Here is a 21,366-nt window from a genome sequence, read left to right on the forward strand (position 1 = left end):
ATCCCCATTTCGAACGAGGCTGGCTGGCGGAGGGGATGTTCAGAGGGCCAAGGCCAACCCAGGGGTGAGGGAGCCAGCGGTTGGGCAGGGAGCAGGGAAGCCCAGGATAGGGAAGGCTGGGGGGGGGGACAGGGCGCTGGGGCTCATAGCTGCCAGGCAGGAAGTTGGGGGGAGTGAGCAAGCCAGCTCTGGGAAGTTTGCAAAGCTGTCAGTGTGTGAGGAGTGAGCGGCTGCACAGAGAGCCCTCTCGGCCCGCGTCGCGCCTGCAGGCTGAGTGTCAGGGAGAGGGCCAGAAAGGAAGGAGGACTCCTGCTCCGCCAGCATCACTGGCCCTGCTGTCAAGGCCTAGGGGCCCAGGCCATGTGCAGCTGACCCGGGGACTCAGGGAGAGGACCACCAAGAACTGGGAATGGCCAGCCCTGGGGCCACTGCATGGCTCTGTATTTGGTGGGGCCTCCTGGCCAGGGAGGTCTGGGGCATGAACTATCCTCCCAGGTACAATCTATACACAGGAAGCAACCTGCCTTTCACCCAGCTCCAAGCGACAGCACAAGCAACCAATGGGGCCCGAGTGGCCAGCCGCCACAGGTAAGACAGCTGACTATACAGACTATGGGAGATGCAGGGCTGGAGCAAAATCAAGCTGTCTGGATGAGGGTCCCGCAGAAAGAAATGGAAAGGCAAAAAGAAGGAATTCAGACTTCCACAGGCATAATGCACATCTGCGTCTGAGCTTCTGCAAAACTGGTTACTGCCTTCTGCTTCCCACCGGCCTGAGGGGAGGCCACTGGAAAAGACAGCTTTTGTCTTCCTATGAGGTTTAAAGGATATGGGGAAGACCCGGGAGCTGGTTGGAAGAGGATGGAGGGTTGAAAAAAGGCCCCACTAGAGAAGGGCCTCCTTCTTTGCTTAAATATTGCATATTTAGATATGGCTGGCTGTCCATCTCAGCAGTGGCAAATCTTCATTGCATGTGATTGCAGGTTTAAAAGTGCCCATTGTTTATCCCTCCATGTGGGTTTGGGGGGAAAAAATAGGATTCACACTATGTCAGTTTTAAATTTTAAATCTGAATAGCGGCAAGCCTCATAAAATGATTGCTTTTTATTGTAATGGACTCTATGTTCTGTTATATGTTTGTTATGAATGATTATACGCTGGCTTGAAATCCCAAGAAAGATGCCTGACAGTGAACATGGAAAAGAGGTGGTGACAATGGTGTTTCCATAGCAACACACTTCAATTCCTGTCCATGTGCTTATCTTTCCCAACAGAAGGTGGAAAGAGGCTCTGGATGCAAATTAAGGGCTGAGGACTATCCCATGCCCAACATGATCCTAAACAATTGGTCTAGCTACCCACCCCATCAGCTTCCTCTTTTGTTTGGGGGAGCGGTCTTTTCCCACAAACGTGGGGTGAGCGTGGAGGCTTTCAATGGAGAGTCCTGCTTGCTAGAAGTATCGTAAGCTGTTAATATTTGTGAGGATAAGACTTGGGGATGGGTTGTCTTTATGGGAGAAAGGGTTGTGCATCAAGATGACCACAAAATATTTGTGGGATGTTGAGGAATTGAGTTAAATGCTGAAGAATCAAATAATGGAAACAAGAGACAAGGTGGGAGTGGGGTGGGAGAAAGAAGTTTTGCTGCTTTATCCAGTACTTCAGATTCTTTTTTTAGCTAGCCTGGGGCAGGGGGGAGGAAGGTGGGGAGGAAAAGCAAAAACAGTTGGGGTTTGAATGGATACTGCTTTTTGAAGGGGGAATTAGATTCCAGGGTAAATTTGCAGCTAGTTTGAGAAATAGGAGCAGCATTGTACAGAGGCAGAAAGAAAGGGGCTCCAGAAAATAGTAAGAAGAAATGGATCTTGGCAAGAGTTGTAGCTAGGGGAGAAAAGGAAAGTAATACAAGATTTGTTCATTCATACAACCACCCTTCACTTCCTCCTCCCATCTTAACTACTCCATAACTTGCCCAGAATAGGATAGATTTCTGCCCAAGATTTCTCCTAGTTAGGCCTCTTCTCAGGGGCTGGTTTTGGAGATCTGGAGAATATTTATTTGTTGTTAGATTTATAGGCAGTCCTTCAGCCACACATCTATTGCAGTTTATAACAACCAAGACTAAAATCATCCATTATGGAAATGTACTGAATCAGTGCACAAACATTACACAAAAATAGCAGCCAGACAGAAACAACATATTATCTCAGATCTCCAAAGGCTGTCAAAACCAATGAGTTTTGCCATCTGCTGGAAATTCCCAACAGAGTGGGGCCTTCTGGCAGTTCTCAGTGGAGGCAGAAATGTTGAGCACCAGATAATGGGAAAAGGCTTATACTGAAGTCTGATTTGAACTGCCCCTATTCAAAATCTTCTCATAGTAATTATAATGCAGGAAAGGTTCTCAGCACATGCTTAGAGGATCAATCTATTATCATTTCATATGAATTCTTTTCTCAAGTTGACCCTGGCATGCAGGAAATGCCCTAAATTTCCTCTATGAGGATGGGAAATAAGATAAGGTGAACTGGGCAAACATTAACCAGTAGGAAAGTAACTTGTTAGTTCAGACTAATCTCTTCCAATAATGGAAAGAGGCATCCCTGCCTGGCCTTTGACCTGGCTGTTTTTCAGCAGAATCTCTCTTGTTAAGATCAAACTCCTCCTCAATTAAAGGCCATTAGGCCTTAAGGGTCTGTCCGAGCAAAGGTGAAAAGCATTCTTGAGGCAATTCACCTGGATCCAATATGTACTGCAACTGGGGTCTTGGTGACAAGTGATGTCAATAAAGCAGGGAGTTAGGACTCCTTCATTAAGTGCATTGCCACGAGACAAAAGAAGAGGGAATTGCTCTGGTGCCATTTCCTCAGTTACTTAAGATTTTGAGGGATTCACTATACTACAGGAGGAGGAGATGACACATTTTCTCTCACTAGAGCAGTGGGATTCCACAGATCATGAGCAACTTACTTAGTCTGTTCACAGAAAAGGATATTAAAGGCATTGTTCTACTCAAACCACCTAGTAAGTACAGGATCCCTTAGAATCTCTCTTGACTATCCGCCCTCTGCCAGAGAACTCATTATTTTGTGTAGCAGCCTGTTCTACTGGCTGATAGCACATATAGTTGGGAAGTTCCTCCTGACATTAAGCCTGAACTCTTTCCTTGTTATTTTAACCCATTGGTTCTGGTCCTGCCCTCTGGGGCAATGGAAAATTAATTCATTCCTTTTTCTTGTGACAGCAGTTCAGATAATTGAAGACTTCTGTCATTTCTCTCTTCGGTCTTGTTTTTTTTCCTGTCCAGATTCTTTTGCTGCTCATCATAGGGCTGAATGTCTAGGAAGATTCTTAGTCATCCAGGTCATGGTTCTCCCAAAGGTGCATTTTCACAAGGCAACTGGACTTTGTTTTTCCTAGATGTTTCACTTCTCATCCAAGAAGCTTCTTCATTTCTGACTGAATGGTGGAGGATGGGAGGATTTATATTCCTTGCAGTCATCTGGTTGTTAGCACTCTTTCTGAGAGTCATTGAGGCCACTTGGACTCAGCTCTGCTTTCAAGGTCACCTGAGTAGTTCAAATGGGTCCTTCACTATTCAGCCGGAACTGAAGAGCCTTCTTGAATGAAAAGCCAAATGTCTTCAAGGAAAAACAGAAGTCCAGTTGCCTTGTGGAAAAGCACCTTTTTTCATCATCGGGCTGGATTGCAGAGCAGATTGGTTCCCAGTAGCCTTCCTCTGAGCTTACTGCAATTTGTCATTATCTTTTTGAACTATGGTACCCCCCTTTCCAAATGGAGTCTGTGGAAAGGAACAATTACTTCCTATGATTTGAGTTTTATACTTATTAATGTAATGCAGCGGCTCCCAACCTTTTCTATACCCCGCACCCCTAGTACTTTTCTGATATATTCTCTCACCCCTTACAAAAGTTCAAAATAACAGCAACAAATTATGCATATACACTGTAATTTTGAAAACCCAAGTTTTCACACCCCCTGGAATATTACCTCACACCTCTGGTTGGGAACCCCTGATGAAATGCAAGATAGCGTGTGCCTTTTTAGCAGCTGCATCACATTGCTGGCTCAATGTGGTCAACAGCAACAGACTCTTTTCAGATGTTCTATTGAAGAGCCAAGTCTCCCCCCCATCCTGTGTTGTCTTTGTATAGCCATGCCCCACTTCTGTAGCTCAGCACAAAGCTTCTCCAGTCAGTACCTTTTTTGGTCTTTATCAACAATAGCAAAAATGAAGAGTAGTTTCTTAGTTTAGATTAACATCAAAGTGTGCCTAGGCACATCTGCCTCTGGCTTTTACTTGAATCCCATGCTTTGTTTGGGGATTTAATTTATTTAAAACAAGCATTAAAATTTAAGGCCTCTCTCAAATCCTCATCCTCTCTAGAAGTTGAATCTTGTGCCAAATATGTCAAAGCAATGTTGCTCTTTTATCTTTAGCAATTTGGAGTAGGCAGAAGTTAGAAACATGCTACTCAGAGAATCTTGCTGAAAATGAAGCCGTTTAAGTCCTGGTCTCAGCTCTGAATTAGAGCATCTTTGGCATGTGGGAAGATGGAAGTGGGGTAGATTTTGGGCTTTGCTACTATTTGCTGTACATGGGCTAGAATAGAACAAAATAATTCAGTTGTGGATCAACCCAACCCTTCTTTCTTGCAGCGTTGCAGGAATTGGTGTGGGTTAGGACGCTGAGCTTGTCGATCAGAAGGTCGGCAGTTTGGCGGGTCGAATCCCGAGTGCCGCGTAGCAGAGTGAGCGCCTGTTACTTGTCCCAGCTTCTGCCAACCTAGCAGTTCGAAAGCACGTAAAAATGCAAGTAGAAAAATAGGGACCACTACGGTGGGAAGGTAACAGCGTTCCGTGCGCCTCTGGAGTCTAGTCATGCTGGCCAAATGACCACGGAGACGTCCTCGGACAAGCGCTGGCTCTTTGGCTTTGAAACGGAGATGAGCACCGGCCCCTAGAGTCGGAAACGACTAGCACGCATGTGCGGGGGAAACCTTTACCTTTACTTTACCTTACTATTTGCTGTACATGGGCTAGAATAGAACAAAATAATTCAGTTGTGGATCAACCCAACCCTTCTTTCTTGCACCGTTGCAGGAATTGGTGTGCTTATGTGGTATCACGGAGTGTGAGCTGTGTGGTGGAGGATGGAGTCGACACATATGTGAAACCAGATTATCAGCCATGTGTTTGGGGACAACTCCAGTGTCCTCGTGTTGTCACGTGAGTGAGGGGCGAGCAGGGAAAAGGGAACACCTGTGTAAGTCACTGTAAATCTCTTACTGTTCCGAGTCATTGCAGAGCCTGTAGAATTGGGTTTGGACTGAAAACAGCAGCAGCGCAACAAAAAGCATCTCTCCTCCTTCTCATTCGCAGTGCTCACAGCCTCACTGGCAAGCTGGCTTGCTACCTGGGTGGAGTAAGAGGTCATGACTTCTCTGGGCAAATGGGGAAGAGAGGCTGGATGCCTGTGGCTGTTGCCTGGCGTGTGCCCAGTCCATCAGGGAAATGCAGCCATCCCAGTGCCAATAAAAGTTAATGGGCTATGTACATGGAAGTGATCTGCTGCCTCCTAGAGGTGAACTTTTGGATTGCAAACAAATTATAATTTTTTCTTGGAGTCAGATTTGACTTTTGGTGACTATTTGAGTGTATGTATTTGACTAGATACAAACACATCCACCTACTGTCATTTTAGCAACAACACAGAAGTGGCTTGCCATTATCACCTTCTGGGATTTTTTTTTTACTTCCCAGTGTAGACTACATCTTAAGGATTTCTGGTGGTCTCCTACTAAAGCATTAACCAGGTTTGACTCCGTTTAGTTTTTTTTAGATCAGTCACTGTCAAGCCTATCTGTCCAGAAGAAAGACCAATGCTTGTTCAAACTAGATGAGCTTTTATCTTTTTCTGAGGAATATATGCAGTGAGCTCTGACTATCCCTAGGTGAAAGGAATGCTATACAGAAGAGAACCACCTCACCCTAAGAAGGAAAATATCTAATGCTAGCAGTTTGCTTACCAGCTGCCTGCTAAGAATGTTATTACTTCTCCAAGCAAATAGTTAACCCACAAAAAGACCCCTGCCCCATTTCTTCCTCCAAGCACAAATCCTCTTGGCTCTTCCTTCTACCTGACAGATATCGAAGTTTTGTGCGCCCACGCTATAAGGTGGCCTATAAGATGGTCTCAGACTTGGAGTGGCGCTGCTGCCCTGGCTATTCAGGCAATGACTGTGCTGAAAGCGGGACGCTACTTACTACCAGCCGACCACGACCTCAGCCTGGTCAACCCAACCTATCCGGCTTTGGCAACCCACTCAGTGGCGGAGAAGGTAAATTCAAAAGGTGTAAATAAAGTTTCCAGTTTGCTGTGATGGTATAATTGCTATCTTTAAAAAAAAAATCTACATGTGGTTTTCCTAGCATAAAAGAAAACCTCTAAAATGAGGAAGCCAGGGAGGTAAAGCATAGCTATGTATGTGATCAGCATATGCAAATGTATATAGAGAGAGCATAAATCATAGCATTTGCCAGCTTCCTAAGAGATTGACTCTTTAAAGGTTGCCTTTTGAAAAAACTTGAGGATTGCTCTGGGTTTATAACTTGGCAATATTGCAACACATCTTCACAGATTCTCACCTGGTTGGCTCCCAGCACCGACAACTCATCACTCTGGTTTCTCCTGCCACAAACATCTTCTCAGATTTTCTCAGCCTAAATGTACATTAGAATAAATCTGATTCCTAGCATTGGGTATTTTCCTATGCTACTTACTCCCGTGCTGCTGCTTCTAGGGCAGGGGTAGGCAACCTTGGCTCAGCTGACTCAGGAATTCTGGGAATTGAAGTCCACAAGTCACAAAAGAGCCACGGTTGCCTACTCCTGTTCTAGGGGAATCTGCATGAAATTGTCAGAGGAGATGAAGAACAGTGGAGTTCTTCAATCTTTAATGGGTGAAAATATGGCATTTTAGTGGGATTTATTTTCTCACCCCTCTGTGACAAGCTGCATCTGTCAAATATCTTCAAATCTACAATCTACCCAGTATCTTTGCAGCTGCTCATTGTTGAAGGAGGCTGATGGAAAGATGTGCCAGATGTGGAGAGATTCAGGTTCTCACGAGATTATTTTAAAAAGGCTTAAGGATAGGATTTTAAAGAGCATTCAGTAAATGCATGGAGAGATGTTGTTAAGTTTTTCCTCATTCAAATGCAGTGGATTTTGGAAGACCAGATGTTGGAGGCAAGTTATAGACGAAGCCATCATCAGTTTCTTAGAAATACTAGCCAATTGCTATTGGAAGAAAGTGCTGAATGAGAGGGAGCTTTGGTCATATTCCAGCAAGTTTAGAGCCTTGGTGGAGCAGTGGGCTAATGCCTCCTTAAGTAACACCAGCTGCCTGCAATTAGTGCAGGTTCGAGTCCCACCAGGCTCAAGGTTGACTCAGCCTTCCATCCTTCCGAGGTAGGTAAAATGAGGACCCAGATTGTTGGGGGCAATAAGCTGACTTTGTAAAAATGCTGCTGGGGGGGGGGGGCGAAAGCCCTAATAAGCAGGCAGATACATAGAATGAAGGCTCTTGCTAAGCACATTGATTTGTGCTTCTTAGATTGTAAGCCGCCCTGAGTCTTCGGAGAAGGGCGGGATATAAATGGGATTTTTAAAAAAAAGTTTGTATCCTGTAGTTGCCTCTTACTTGGCCATATGGCTGAAAAAAGCTAATAAACTTTACTTTTCTTCAGATTAAGTTCCAGGAAGGAACCTTCCCCCCCCCCCCCATTAGGGTAGAGTAACTAAGTTATTCTAGAATAATTTAAAGTTACATTTTGTCCTGGCTAGCTAGTAAACTGTATTGTCCTCATTGGTGATTATGATAAAAACATCCTGGTTGATGAATAGCCAACGACATGTGTTTCTCACGTATGCTGCCCAGAGTTGCATAATCATGAGATGGGTAGCACATAAATGCAATAATAGAATCATACTAAAACAACCATCTTATAATTACTGATAATTTATACTTGTTATACTTTATATAATTGGGGAGGGGGGGGACAATAATATCAATACCTCATGCTTCTGTGCCACTCTGTTTGGAAAAGGTTTTACACTATACAAAGGACTGGTGTAACATGATTTAAATCACAGGCTGGAGATGATTAAAGATGATCAACGAGCATTGAGATGGCAATGAAAACTGCATGTAAGGAAAAGGCTTATGTGATTTGTGCAAGAATATTCCAAGAATCAACAGCCCATTTTAAGCATTTCTTAACGCAATTTTGATTTCAGGAAAATGATCTAAGCATTTACTTGATTCTCAGGCCCTTCTGGTGAAACTTCCTAGTCCTTGTTGCTCTCTGTGGTTGGCTGTTTGTTTGCAACTGATTCATTGTTCAACTAGGTAATATCAGTGCAATGTTATGTGGGTTTGCTCCCTGTTTAGCACATACAATGAAACATCTGCAAGCAAAAAGCCAAGCTGAGAAAGCACCAAGGATTCCACTGCTTAACCCTGAACTACACTTTTTTTTCTATTGGTGTTTTTTTTAATCCCATTTATATCCCGCCCAATGTAGGGCATCCCAAATGGAAGAGTTGGATTAAACTTCCACGGTAGCTTGATCATTGGTGTTATACATACTGCCCTCCACACAAGAAGAGGGGAGCAGGTTAAGAGAGGTTATCTTAGAATTAAACAAGCATCTCAGATTTAAGCTCCCCACTATTTTGTCAAGTTGATAAATTCAAGCCAAAGTGCTCTGACGCCTTTTTCAATCTCTCCCATTAGGACACAGGGACTCAGCGAAAGTACAACAGCTGGAAGAAAAAGTGCAGAGCCTGACCAAGCAACTGCAAGACTTGCAGTCCACCATGCAGGCCAGTAACTCCAAGCTGACCGAAGATGTGCGCCGGGCAGTGGAGACCTCCCTGAACGGCAAGCAGCCAGCAGACGCCGCCGCCCACCCGGAGATGAAGGAAGCCCTCAATGAGATCCAGCGCCACTTGCAGCGCCTCGACAACCGCATCACCAGCCACGAGAACGGGCGAGGCACGGGCGGCAGCGGGTCAGACGTCCGGGGCGAGGTCATCCGGGAGGTGGAGCGGCGCTTGAAGGACTCCTGTGCCTCCTGCCTGACGGGCATGGAGGGGCTGAGGCGGCAGCAAGCTGAGGACCATGACCGAATGCGAGCTCTGGAGAAGTTGCTTTCCTCCCAGGACCAGCGGAACCGTGAAGCCATGAGCACCATCCAGCAGCACGTGAGCCGCCTGGCCGAGCAGCTGCCCAAGGCCTGCTGCCCTCAGATGGAGAGTCGGGTGGCCGAGCTGGAGCGCCGCCTGGAAACCGTGTCCGATTCGGTAGCCACGCTCAACGAGCATGTGGGAGGCCGGCCGCAGCCACAGGGGCCTTGGAGTGTGGACAGCCGAATGACCGAGATGGAGAGCCGCGTCAACACCACGCAGCGCAGCCTGGAGGAGCACTTGATGGACTTGCAGGTCATGCTGCAGGGAGCGGATGATCGGCTTGGCCGGGCTGAGAGGCAGCTCGACTTCCTCTTCTCCCGTGTGAACGATTTCCAGAGCCACGTGGGCCGAGCTCTGGCCAATCTGTCACGGGACATCAGCGGGCTGAAGGACAGTAGCCTGCAGCAGCAGGGGGCGCTGGAGCGGGTCCGCGTCTCGGTTCACGCCTGCACCCAGATCTGCACCGAACCAGGCAACCAGGACTCGCAGATCAGCAACATCTTGAGCGACCTGGAACGGCGCGTGCTGGACAATGAGGGGCAACTGCGCTTGCTGGGCTCCAACCTCCACCAGCTCGACGTGTCGGGGAAATTGCGAAACTTGCAAGGCTTGGTGGGAGCAAACAGTGAAGCCCTTAGCAAGCTGGCTGGAGAAATTGGCGAGCTTGAGAACCAGGTGGTGATTTCCATGAGTGCAGGGCTGCCAGATTTAATACATTATTCCAATCGCACCAATAAGCGCTTGGATAAATTGGAGCAAGAGGTCGAAAGGTTGGAACACCATCCCTGCAGTCAGAGCTGCTCCCAGCTATGGGGAGAAATGAGACAGCTCAGGGAGCAAGTGGGAACCTGCCAAACAGCCTGCCAACTAATGGGGAAAAAGCCAGAACTGGGCACAGAGCAAGGGGAGACCTCCAAACCTTTGGATGGCTTCAGCGTGACTGGCGGCAGTTCCAGCATCCACCTTCAGTCTTTGCAGGGAGAGCTCTCCGAGGTGATCTTGGGCTTCAGCTCACTCAATGAGACACTGGCTGGGCTGCAGGCCACAGTGGAAAAGCATGAAACCGACATCCATGAGCTGGGCACTACCAAGGATCGCATCATCACAGAGATCAACCGCGTACAGCAGGAGGTGACGGAGCATGTGGGCGAGAGTGATGTGCGCTTCCAGGACCTGGGTCACGAGATTCATCGGTTTAGCGGTACTCTTCAAGTGGAGGCATTAGACTGTCGGAGGGCCTCTGGAGGTCTGGCAGAGCGACTGACTAAGCTGGAAGGCACCTGTGAACGACTGGACCACGTCTCAGGGAGCTTGCGCAAGATTAAGGAAGGGCTGGACAAGCACATCTCGGCTTTGTGGGGCTGCATTCATGAAGTGAATGGGACTCTGCGCAGCCACGGAGCCTTGTTAGAGAAGATCCACGGCAGCCAGTTGGGCACCATCCACCGCCACCTCAGCACTCTTAATGGCTCCCTTCATACTCTGAAGGGTCAGCTGCATGACCTCACACTGCAGGACTTCACAGGTATTTTTAGCAGCTCTGATGGGGAAAGATGGACTAGGAGTAGTAGCATGGGTTGATTTGAGGTAGGACTCAAGGTTGTCATAGTACAGGTAGTCCTCGGCTTACAACCACAATTGAGTCCAACATTTCTTCTGTTAATTGAGACATTTGTTGTGAGTTTTGCCCCATTTTCTTGCCACAGTTGTTAAGTGAATCACTGTAGCTGTTACGTTAGTTACACAGTTGTTAAGTGCATCTGGTTTCCCCACTGATTTTGCTTGTCAGAAGATTGCAAAAGGGGACCACATGATCCCAAGACACTGCGAACGTCATAGATATGAGTCAGTTGCCAAGCCTCCGAATTTTGATCACGTGACTATGGGGACACTGGAATGGTCGTAAATGTGAAAAACGGTTATAAGTCACTTTTTACAGTCCCGTTGTAACTTTGAATGGTCACTAAATGAACTGTTGGAAGTCAAGGACTACCTGTATATCCTAGCCATCTTCCCCTTTCTCATGAGGTGCTATCTGGAATGACTGTCCTTTGTTCTGAATTTCAGGCCCTCCAGGTCTTCCAGGTCCCATGGGAAAACAGGGCCCCCCAGGCCTGATGGGACCTCCTGGCAAGGATGGAAAGACTGGCATGGAGGGGCCTCCAGGTGAGAAACTGGCCAAGTTCAATTACTGTTGGTGTTCTAACCTGCGCCTTTAATATACAATGCTCCCAAGAAGATCCGCTTTACTGCTTAGCAAATGCTGTATCTCTTCCAATTCCCTTTCATTCCATAGTCATCCTTGCCAAATATGTTAGTGATAAGAGTTTCAGGAGCTTCCTCAATTAATGATTTTCAGATGGAAGAAAAACAGCTGCAACAGGTCTACTTCTTGGATTAAACAGATGTTCTTACAAGGAAGTTGAGATTGGAGATTTTTTTATAGTGGATAATAAGGCTTAAAACAAACAAACAAGGAAGGCTTGATTAGGATGATAATGGGAAGAATTGTACCAGAGTACTCTTGTTGGCATGCAGTATGCAAAAAAGTAACAGCTGCCAAACCTTCAACTACTGTATGAACTTAACTAGACTTCACTAAATGCAGTCTAGGTGCCTCAAGGGCACATTTTCTCCTTATTTGACCTGCAGCGTTAACTATCAACACTGTAGGAAGTACAATCCAATAAGTGCAAGACACTATAGCTTATCCCACCTCATGGCCATACCTGTATTCATTCATGTGATTCCTTCTCTTTCTTTTGTAGGTTTCCCTGGAAAACAAGGTAATAAAGGCCAGATAACGAGATGTGGAAGAGAAGTAATTTCTATTCTTGGAGGAAACTGAAGGCTTAAACCTAGGAAATTGGATCTACTAAGTCCTGTGTCCTATCTAGTTTAGAACTGGTAGCAATAGTGCTTTAAAATCTCTAGCAGAACAGGAGTTTAGTGCTAAACCTGGCTGATATTGGGATAACTTATATGCTTTACTACTGGACGTCTCCTTTTCAGGCAGTTTCTTTCATCTCCCCTGTTTCTGTAATGCTGTAGGGTGGGGATGGGGTAATGAAGGAGAGCGAGGAGAATATTTACAAGCTGTTGCTTGAATTATAGAAGCTAGGGGAGATCACAGTTTTGATTGCTGAGTTTCATGTAAATGAACCAATGTGATCAAATTGAAAAGCTGGTAGATTAGGATAGAGAAGGAAAGCAAGCAATAGAAGGTGATTCTTCTCCCAATTCTCTTGTAGGACCACCAGGTCCTCCTGGAAGAGTGCCCAAAGTCTCCTTCTCAGCGGCTCTGACAACCTGGCATGTCAATACTGGAACCATCATCTTTGACAAGGAGCTGGTGAACGATGGCAATTTCTATAACCCAAATACAGGTCAGTGAATATCAGATGCAAAGAATGGGATGGTTGTCATAATAGCGTGAAGGAGCCTGCAGCTGGGTCAGACCACTTGTTTAGCATCCTATTTCCCTTTGGTACTGTCCATGGGATTTTCATGGCAAAGATACTGGAGTGGGTTGCCATTTCCTTCTCATGTTTTGACAGAACTCTCTGCTATGACCTGTCCGTCTTGGGTGGCCCTGCACGGCATAGCTCATAGCTTCATTGAATTACGCAAGCCCCTTCGCCACGACAAGGCGGTAATCCACGAAGGGGTCCTATTTCCCATGGAAGGGTAATAGCCAAGCAGACATTTTAGGATGAACCTGAATGCTGCAATCTTTTTTCACTAAGGTGCCCTAGCCACGAAAATTCAGCATGCCCTCTCCACTACAATATGAAGTTGCCTATTGCCATGACCCGCCGATTACAATGGTTTCCCATGGAATTTTCTTCCTCAAGCTCTTTTTTTCTGTCAGATCATCCCCTAGCCATCTCTGAAATTAAGACTTTGTCTCCAACTCCTGACGTGTACTCTGTAAGCTAGGGTTAAAGGCAAAATCTCTTTCTTTGCCCAATGATTCTTCTGTCCTTTTCTCCCTTCAGGAATTTTCACTGCTCCTGTTTCTGGCCGCTATCTGGTCAGCGCAATTTTGACCGGGCACAGAGGCGAGAAAGTTGAGGCAGTGCTCTCCCTTTCCAACAAGGCCATTGCCCGCAGCGACTCAGCTGGATATCAGCCTGAAGGACTGGAGAACAAACCGGTGGCTGAAAGCCAACCAAGTGCTGGTGCTTTGGCAGTCTTCACTCTCATTGTCCCAATGGAGTCTGATGAGACCCTCTGTGTGGACCTCGTGTCTGGCCAGCTAGCCCACTCTCCAGATGAGCCACTGACAGTTTTCAGCGCTGCCTTGCTTTATGAGGAAGATTTGGGGGTCCATATAGTTCCTCAATGGGGGTAGGGAGCAACCCAAAGCAGCCCACAGCCCAGCAGGGAAAGGGATACCAAGGAACCCCAACTTGCACCCTAATAACACCTCTGTTCTTCCTTTCTGGGCTGGTATCACCCAGTGATAACGAGGATGGTGGAGATATAGTGATTAAGGTGTTGGATTAGGACTAGGGAAAAGCGGGGTCAAGTCTTCTCTTCGCCATAGAAATTCACGGGGTCACTTTGGGCCATTTACTCTCTTTCAGGCCAACCTACCTCACAAGGTTGCTGTTGTAGGGATAAAACAACAGGAGTTCCCATGGAAGCTGCCTTGAACCTTGGTGGAAAGGCAAGGTATAAATCTAATAAACCAATAAATTGGCAACTTTTGCCACCCCAGTTTTGAAGCTGTCAGCTAACTTCCTGAGAACTTAAGTAGTCTCAAGCGAACTTTTTGCTGGCACTTCCTATTTCCCTCCGGCCAGCCCTAAGGCACGAACCATGGAGAGATTCTGCCTTTCTGAGGCCCTGCAGGCTACACTATAGATCGGTGATGGTGAACCTTTTAGAGACCGAGTGCCCAAACTGCAACCCAAAACCCACTTATTTATCGCAAAGTGCCAGGGCTGCATCAGCATTGTGGTGCCCTCAGGGGGGGCGGGGAGTGTGGCCCACTGAGTGGGCATGGCTGCAGTGGTCACGGCAGACTGGGTGAGTGTGGCCGGGGCCAGTCCCTCACCATCTCTGGGGCATCCCCGGGGGGGGCCAATGCCGCTTGCTCGCTTCCTGCCCTGTCGCATCCAAATGCCACGTGCTCGCTACTCTGGCAAACTCTGCTGGGGCAACGGTGCGCATGCCCACATAGAGGGTTCTGAGTGCTGCCCTTGGCACGCGTGCCATAGGTTCACCACCACTGCTGTATGTATATTAGTACTCCCTGCATTGTCTAGAAGAAAAATTGGAATTAAAAAGTCAGAAAGTGCAGCTGCCTAGACCAAGAGAACACATTGTCTAGGACAGTGATGGCAAACCTACGACATGCATGTCAAAGCTGACACACCACAACATTTTGAGTAACACACCAGAGTTTATGCCAACATTCAACAACTATTCTCAAAAGCACACCCCATTCTCCTGCGATTTTCAGAGGCTGTGGAGGCCAGGCAAGAATGAGGTGTGCTTTGGTACAGCTTCTGGGTCCTCCAGAAGTTGAGCAAGAGGGCCATGCTCTTACATAGCCTCCTAAGCCACTGAAAATCATGCAAGAACAGATTGTGCTTTTGTGTGGTTTCTGGAGGCTGTGAAAGCCATGGAAGAGCATTCTCCAAAGCCACCTCAAAGCCTGATTTGACCTGAAGCAAAGTCAGGTAGGCTGCAAGAACCAGTTAACAGAAGGAGAACATCTCCTAAAGGTAAGTGGCACGTAGCAGATGCTGGGGAAAGTTGGGCCATGGGGGCAATTCTGCCATAGCCTGAAGTTTTTGTGCCTTTATTAGTGGCAGTGTTGGTGCTAGGGATGAAGTTGAGGCCTGAGCTAATGTTCAGGGTGGCCTAGATGGGGTAGAAAATTATTTCTCTTTTGTTTGCGGTGTGTGTGTGTATGTGTGTGTGTGAGAGAGAGAGAGAGGGGGGGGGGTCAGCAGAGTCAAGTGTTTTCTGAAGTTTTGACATGTCGAGCCAAAAGGTTCGCCATCATTGGTTTAGGAATTAGCCCTTACTTACTTACTGTGGAATGGAGGGAAGAATCCCTTTTGTTATTTATCTGTGTCTGTCATTTCCCAGAGAAAATGCCCACTGCTCCTGTCTTTTTGCATCGCCAACTAACTCCCTGCTTTGCCCACATTTTCTCACAACCCGAGCTGTCTCATCTAATCATGTCTGCTGCCAAGCTGCCAAAAACCAGGCTAATTTGCTATAGATTTCAGAGTCCTGGATTTCCAAGCCACAAAGCCACTAATTCCTACAATAAGCGAGGAAGAAAAGATATCTTTTGCAATCTTTTTGGCAGAGTTGTAAGCAAAGGAAGGTGGTGATGAATGGAAGTTCTTCCACCTCTCTCTGTTTCATCCCTTATGTATATGCTGTATAATGGCTAAACTCAGCTAATGATATAATTATTGAATAAAGTTTTTTTTTAAAAAAAGGATGCCCCTTTCTTTTCATTTGTGTGGTGTGTGGCAAATTCAGTCATGTAAGAAAGGGGGTGGAAGATTACTGTTCTTCCTTCCCCTGTAGTGGCATCTCCAGATAGCCTGGAGGGAGGTGTTCAGAGGGTGCTGAGTTTATAGAGTCTTTGCACTGCAGAAAGCAACATAACTTACCTCTGAATCCCCGAAGCCTTATCTGACTGTGCCCAAGGGAATGTGAGCAATCTGACAAGATTCTTGTAACACAGGTGGCTTAACACTAAAGCTGCTGCTTTGAGACTATTCACTGAGGGGTTCTGGTTGCTTGCATTGACATCCCCTGATGCAACTGTCTCAGACAAGTAACCAACCAAATTAAGAAATACTTGACCCCCTAAAATGGGACTCCTTCTAAGGACCTCATAAGTGATCACCTGTGGATAAGAGGGAAAGGCAGAGTAAAATTTTAGAATAAGGGTAAGAGTACTGCAAGTAATTCAACCAACCTGCCTGGTTGTGTAGGGCAAGAAAGATGTTGGCTCCCTTTAGTAATAAACATGTTCAAGTACAAACACATGCATGGAATCTTTTCGTTCCATTTTGGGCATGGGCCAACAGGAGAAGATGCATGTCTTCATCCCAAATTATTTTTTAAAAAAATACATTATTTTAAAGCATGAATGGTAACAGTTGGGAGTTAGATAATCCTAGGCAAAGCAGAATGTAATGAAGAAAATAGTTCTCCCAATTCTCTGATAATAATCCTGATTTGGCAATTGCATATGAAAAATATATTGACAGTACAAAAATGTTGGTCTGTAAATACATACAAGTGTGCTTTTGTTCAAATATTCTGTGGATAGGGCTATTGGAATGATTGCTAAGAAGTTAAATGGGGTTTTTTTTTCAGTTAAAGAGACCAATGAAAGGCCTTTTTTTTAGTAGCCATCTATCTCATCTCTCAGCAGATACATCTTGAGGGAGACTTCTGAAGATTATATTAACATCTGGGCAAAAGTATGTGGAGGAAAAGTGTGGTCCCAGACTGATTAATGTTTTAAGGGGAGTATTAACACTTTGAACCGAGTCTGGAAATGAAGTTAAAATGTATCATGAGGCATAGACCTGACATAACATGATAATATCAGCCAGTTCCTGTTAACCATCTCGCTGTCTTATTTTACGCCTGTTGAAATTACTGGCATTTTCAAAGACAATTCACTGTACAACATATTACCAGTTTCTTCCAAAACTGTCTGGAGTTGGATGTTGATTCAAGTATTTTCTCACGAAGATCTATAATTCAGATCTTGTGCATCCTAGATAGGCTTAATTACGCCATTTGTTCAAATGGCTGGCTTATTCCCTCTCATCAAGGAGGAATACATCATTCCCTGGACACAGCTGGGCATCACATATAAGTGAGCAATGATCAAACTCACAGATAATCAGTAAGGTTTGTCCAAACAACTTTAAAATAAGCAACTTGGTATAAAAACCCATCCTGACTCTAGAGCTTTATAAAAGCTTTATAAAAGCTATGATCTATTCATAATTCCTGTGGATCCCGCTCAAGCAACGCTTATATGCTATGTCCTGGATGGAAGGGAGGGACTGCCAATAATCTTTCCAGCCCTCCTCACCACTCTCTGCACTGCCTTCCTGTTCGAAGCAGTGATGCTTCCAAACCAGACTGTAATGCAATATGACAGGATGCTCTCGATCGTCCCTCTGTAGAAAGTGGTAAGGACAGGGGAAGGAAGATGTGCTTTTCTCATGCGATGCAGAAAATGCAGGCGCTGCTATGCCCGCTTCATCAGTGTCTCGCTGTTGAGTGACCAAGCCAGCCTGTGCAGCTAATGAATAGTTATCATAATGTATCTGAAGTAGGTCAATTTCAGCCTGCTCATTTGTGTCTCAAGTGAGAACTCTGGGTTGATTTATTCAATGATTCCTCTGTTTGCTACCTTGGCTGTTCACAGTAGTCTCAGGAGTCTTCTCCAAAAACAGAAGTTCTAAAGCATAAATTATTCTTCCTATCTTGCTTCTTCAAAATCCAAGTTTCCCTTCCATAGAGTGTGACAGGGAATATCATGGCTTGCCTAATTCTGATCTCTGTAGGTATAAACTCAGCACTCCGTATGAATATTTTTTTCAAGGCCATAAGGACATCTATCAAGTGCTAGATTGTGGTGTATTACTTCACTGCTTGTGACAGATGATACGGAGTGCCATAAATAGGGGATTGCAATCTTGTGGTTACACACAGTGGTTATTTTATATGTTTGTATATTATACGTTATTGTTTTACATTATGTATGTTACTTTTATTTTCTATTTCATTGTAAGTCGCCGAGAGTCACTTATTTGAGGTGGGTGGCTATACAAGTAGAATAAATAAACAGACAAGCTTTCTCTCTGAAGACACTTGATCTTAAAAGGATCTTATCTCTGTTATTTAAGGAGCCCTTTTGATATAATTAAAGATCTAATGTTCCACTCAAACTTTGGTGAAATGCAGAGACAAAGTTTTCTTTCTTGTTTACTTCCATCTATTTTAATGTACATATCTTATGTTGTTTTATTAGCATTTAGCATTAACATTATTGCTTTAGTAGCATTTTTACATATAGGCTTAAACTGTTTCAAGATAGCAATATAAGTAGTTTGTTTAATGACTGTCCTGTTTAATGACCATTTGAAGTTACTATGGCTCTGAAAAAGGAACTTGATGATGGTCCTTACACTTACGACTGTTTCAGAGTGCCCATGAATACCTGACTGAGATTCAGGCAATTTGCAGCTGGCAGGGATTTATGAATCCTGCAGTGTCCCATAATCACATGGTTGTCATTCATGTGATCTTACCAGCCAGCTTCCAATAAGCAGAATCAATGGAGAAATTGGCAGTAAAATTGCAAATTGTGATCTTCTGATGTCCTGTTTAATGTCTTTGAGTGATTTGCTTAACAACTACATGAAAGTGTAATCATAAACCCATTGTGGTCGTGTGATATTTTAATGACCAAGCGAAAGAGGTGCCAGGTGTCAATCGAAGATTACCTGTATACAAATGTTTTAACTAAATAAATGAATGTTCTTGGGTGAACAATTAAAAGTCAGCCAGTAAAATTAAAATAAACAGATTGCATTAATTGTAGATTAAAAGCCATGTGCTTTTCAAATTTCACAGCATGTAATTGAGATTCCGTATTTTTTTTCTTCTTAGTCCAGATTAATCATTCAGAAAAGCACTGCAGGATGACAGATCTAGCAGCAGAAAAGAATCCCTCAGAGCCCTACAGAGACTTTTAGACATTTTAACATTTAATTTCACTTGCAGAGCTGAAGGGTCCAAAGCATTTAAACCTTAGGAGGAAATATCTAATCTTCACAAGAAGGTAGAAATTTCCAACCAGTTTCAGATTCTGCCCAGTCAGGAAAATTAAGTCAAAGGCCCGTCTCATATGTACTGAGCCAATGAATTATTGGGTTGGAAGAGAGTAGTTTGGTACCCAACCCACACAAGATAAAAGCACTCATTTGGCAGTTGAACAGACTAGAAACTGGTAGCAAACCTACACTACGTGAGTGGACACATTGATAAATCAAAAGAATCGTGGGCCACAAAGGAATAGCTGACATTACTTATGTCAACTAGTTATCAATCAGTGGAGAAAGATGTGTGAGCACCTATCCACCATAGGGTTTAAGAAAACAAGTTAATTGCTTTTAATATTTCGGATGGGGTTATTGATGGGGAATTGTTGCTGATGGGGGTGATAAATTTGATTCCTGGTTTTGGTATGAAAGGAACTGTGCATAGCCTAATACAATACCTGTAAGTTTAAAAATAGACCAGCTTTTAACTGCAGCCTAACAAAAAACTCTCTTCTATTACATCCACCAAACTCACCAGGATGGGGAGGCAGGGTATGTTGTGGTCCCATATATTAGGGATATTCATCTGGTGGGACCACGAAAAAGGCCTTCTTAGTGATGGCCTCTTCTCTATGGACCATCACTCCCCCAAGATCTAATTCCCCCCCCCCATTGCTTTTCTGAAAAACCCTGAAATATGGTTTCATCAGAGAGCCTGGGGATCATGAATGGAGATGGAGCTGATCAAGTGACTGATTTGTTTGCATTGCTGCTGCTATGGGGGAAAGGGGAAGTGTGGATTTTTAACATTGTAAGCCACCCAGAGTCACCTGTATGTGAGTTGGGGAGCCATACAAAATTTGTATAATAAATAAAATAAAATTGCTTTCTAGTCTAGTCTAGTGTATTGTGTGAATTGTGCTCTCTGGCACTGCCTGATACTTTCAGTGATATCGTAGATTAAAGGGCCAAGTCCAGGAATCCATTGAATTATGCTGTCTGCCAAGGTTCAGTTTTTAAATGATTAGAGAACAAGGGAAGAATACAGATAAGTTCAGATTTATATCTCTGAGTGAGATAGATCTTCTTTTCCTCATGCAGTAGATAGTATTTTATCTGGAGTGCAAAATAACAACAAGATCTTTCTGCTTGTTCCTTCTGCCCAATGGTGCTAGAAAGACAAAAGGTCAGCTTCTGTACACTGAACATAATATATGTGCTGGACCAGTATACATTCAGCTGCTCCATTTTATATCTAGTTTAGGAATTAAGAACTATGTTACTGTATTCAGCATTTACAGGGTTAATACAGCACCCAGCAGCATTGTATGTAAGAACATGTAGCATTTACAGGGCTAAATGTTATTTCCTCAACAGATGCCTTATGGGAATTGTAGTCTAGCTGTATAGTGAATACCATGCTTTCTAGTTAAGTGGATGAAGCTTTCATAGTTTATAGAAGGACTTCCTGCCTTTGTCTTTGTACTATCTCTCTGGATGAACCCTGGCATCTGGCTGGGAATGTCAAGCTCCATCTTCAACATGTAACTTTGCACAGGATGGAAAGTTCATCATTTTTTTACCTAATGAGATGGATCCAAATTACAATCTTGCATTCCGGATGGACCATTGCTGTAACCTTGAGTTATTGACATTGGATGCATAAGAAATAAAGTAATTTGATTATTCCCATTTCATTTGAGATTATTCTGGCTATTTCAAGAGGGATCAGCATTCACATCTCTATTTGAAATGGAACAATATATTATTATGCATTTCAGTAGACAATCTTCACAGATCTCAAAACCTAAGTGAAATTGGATTTGATTAATACTTGAATATCAGTCCACTAGAAAATAGTTGACTGCTCAACTGAGAAATCTAAAAAACATCCTGGGGGAAAAACAATGGCAAATCACTATGTTGCCAGAAATTAATACGTACATATCAGTGAAAATATCAGGAGTCAGGCCTGACTTGAGATTTTATCTTAGGGAAGAAGTGATGCCACATTATTTCCACACAGGTGCTGAACCAAACAGATTTTCGATTTGATTTAAGAAGGCTCTTAATTCAGTCCAACAGTCCTTTTATCTTCTTAATATTGGTTCAAAAATTTAATAAAACCAAAGTATATATTATAGTTAGTTGTTAGCAATATTAGGAATCAAAACATTTAGCCATATAAAGAACATCTAGGGTAGGAGATAAAGATTGGAACTCAAAGGCTGTGATTCATATAATGAGGAGAGATTAAAAA

At 44.4% G+C, this 21,366-nt stretch overlaps 1 protein-coding gene across 1 annotated transcript; it reads left to right on the plus strand.

The window, feature by feature from the left end:
• Positions 1-221: 221 nt before the first annotated feature.
• Positions 222-15,705, plus strand: EMILIN1 (elastin microfibril interfacer 1). The gene is made up of 8 exons (XM_081325560.1): positions 222-588; positions 5,125-5,250; positions 6,169-6,362; positions 8,822-10,801; positions 11,344-11,442; positions 12,045-12,062; positions 12,528-12,662; positions 13,275-15,705. Exons 1-8 carry the CDS (start codon positions 410-412, stop codon positions 13,628-13,630), a joined length of 3,087 nt encoding a protein of 1,028 aa, XP_081181686.1. The 5' UTR covers positions 222-409; the 3' UTR covers positions 13,631-15,705.
• Positions 15,706-21,366: the final 5,661 nt, after the last annotated feature.

The sequence above is a fragment of the Vipera berus genome, assembly GCF_964194415.1.
Source record: "Vipera berus genome assembly, chromosome: 1".
Lineage (NCBI taxonomy): Eukaryota > Metazoa > Chordata > Lepidosauria > Squamata > Viperidae > Vipera > Vipera berus.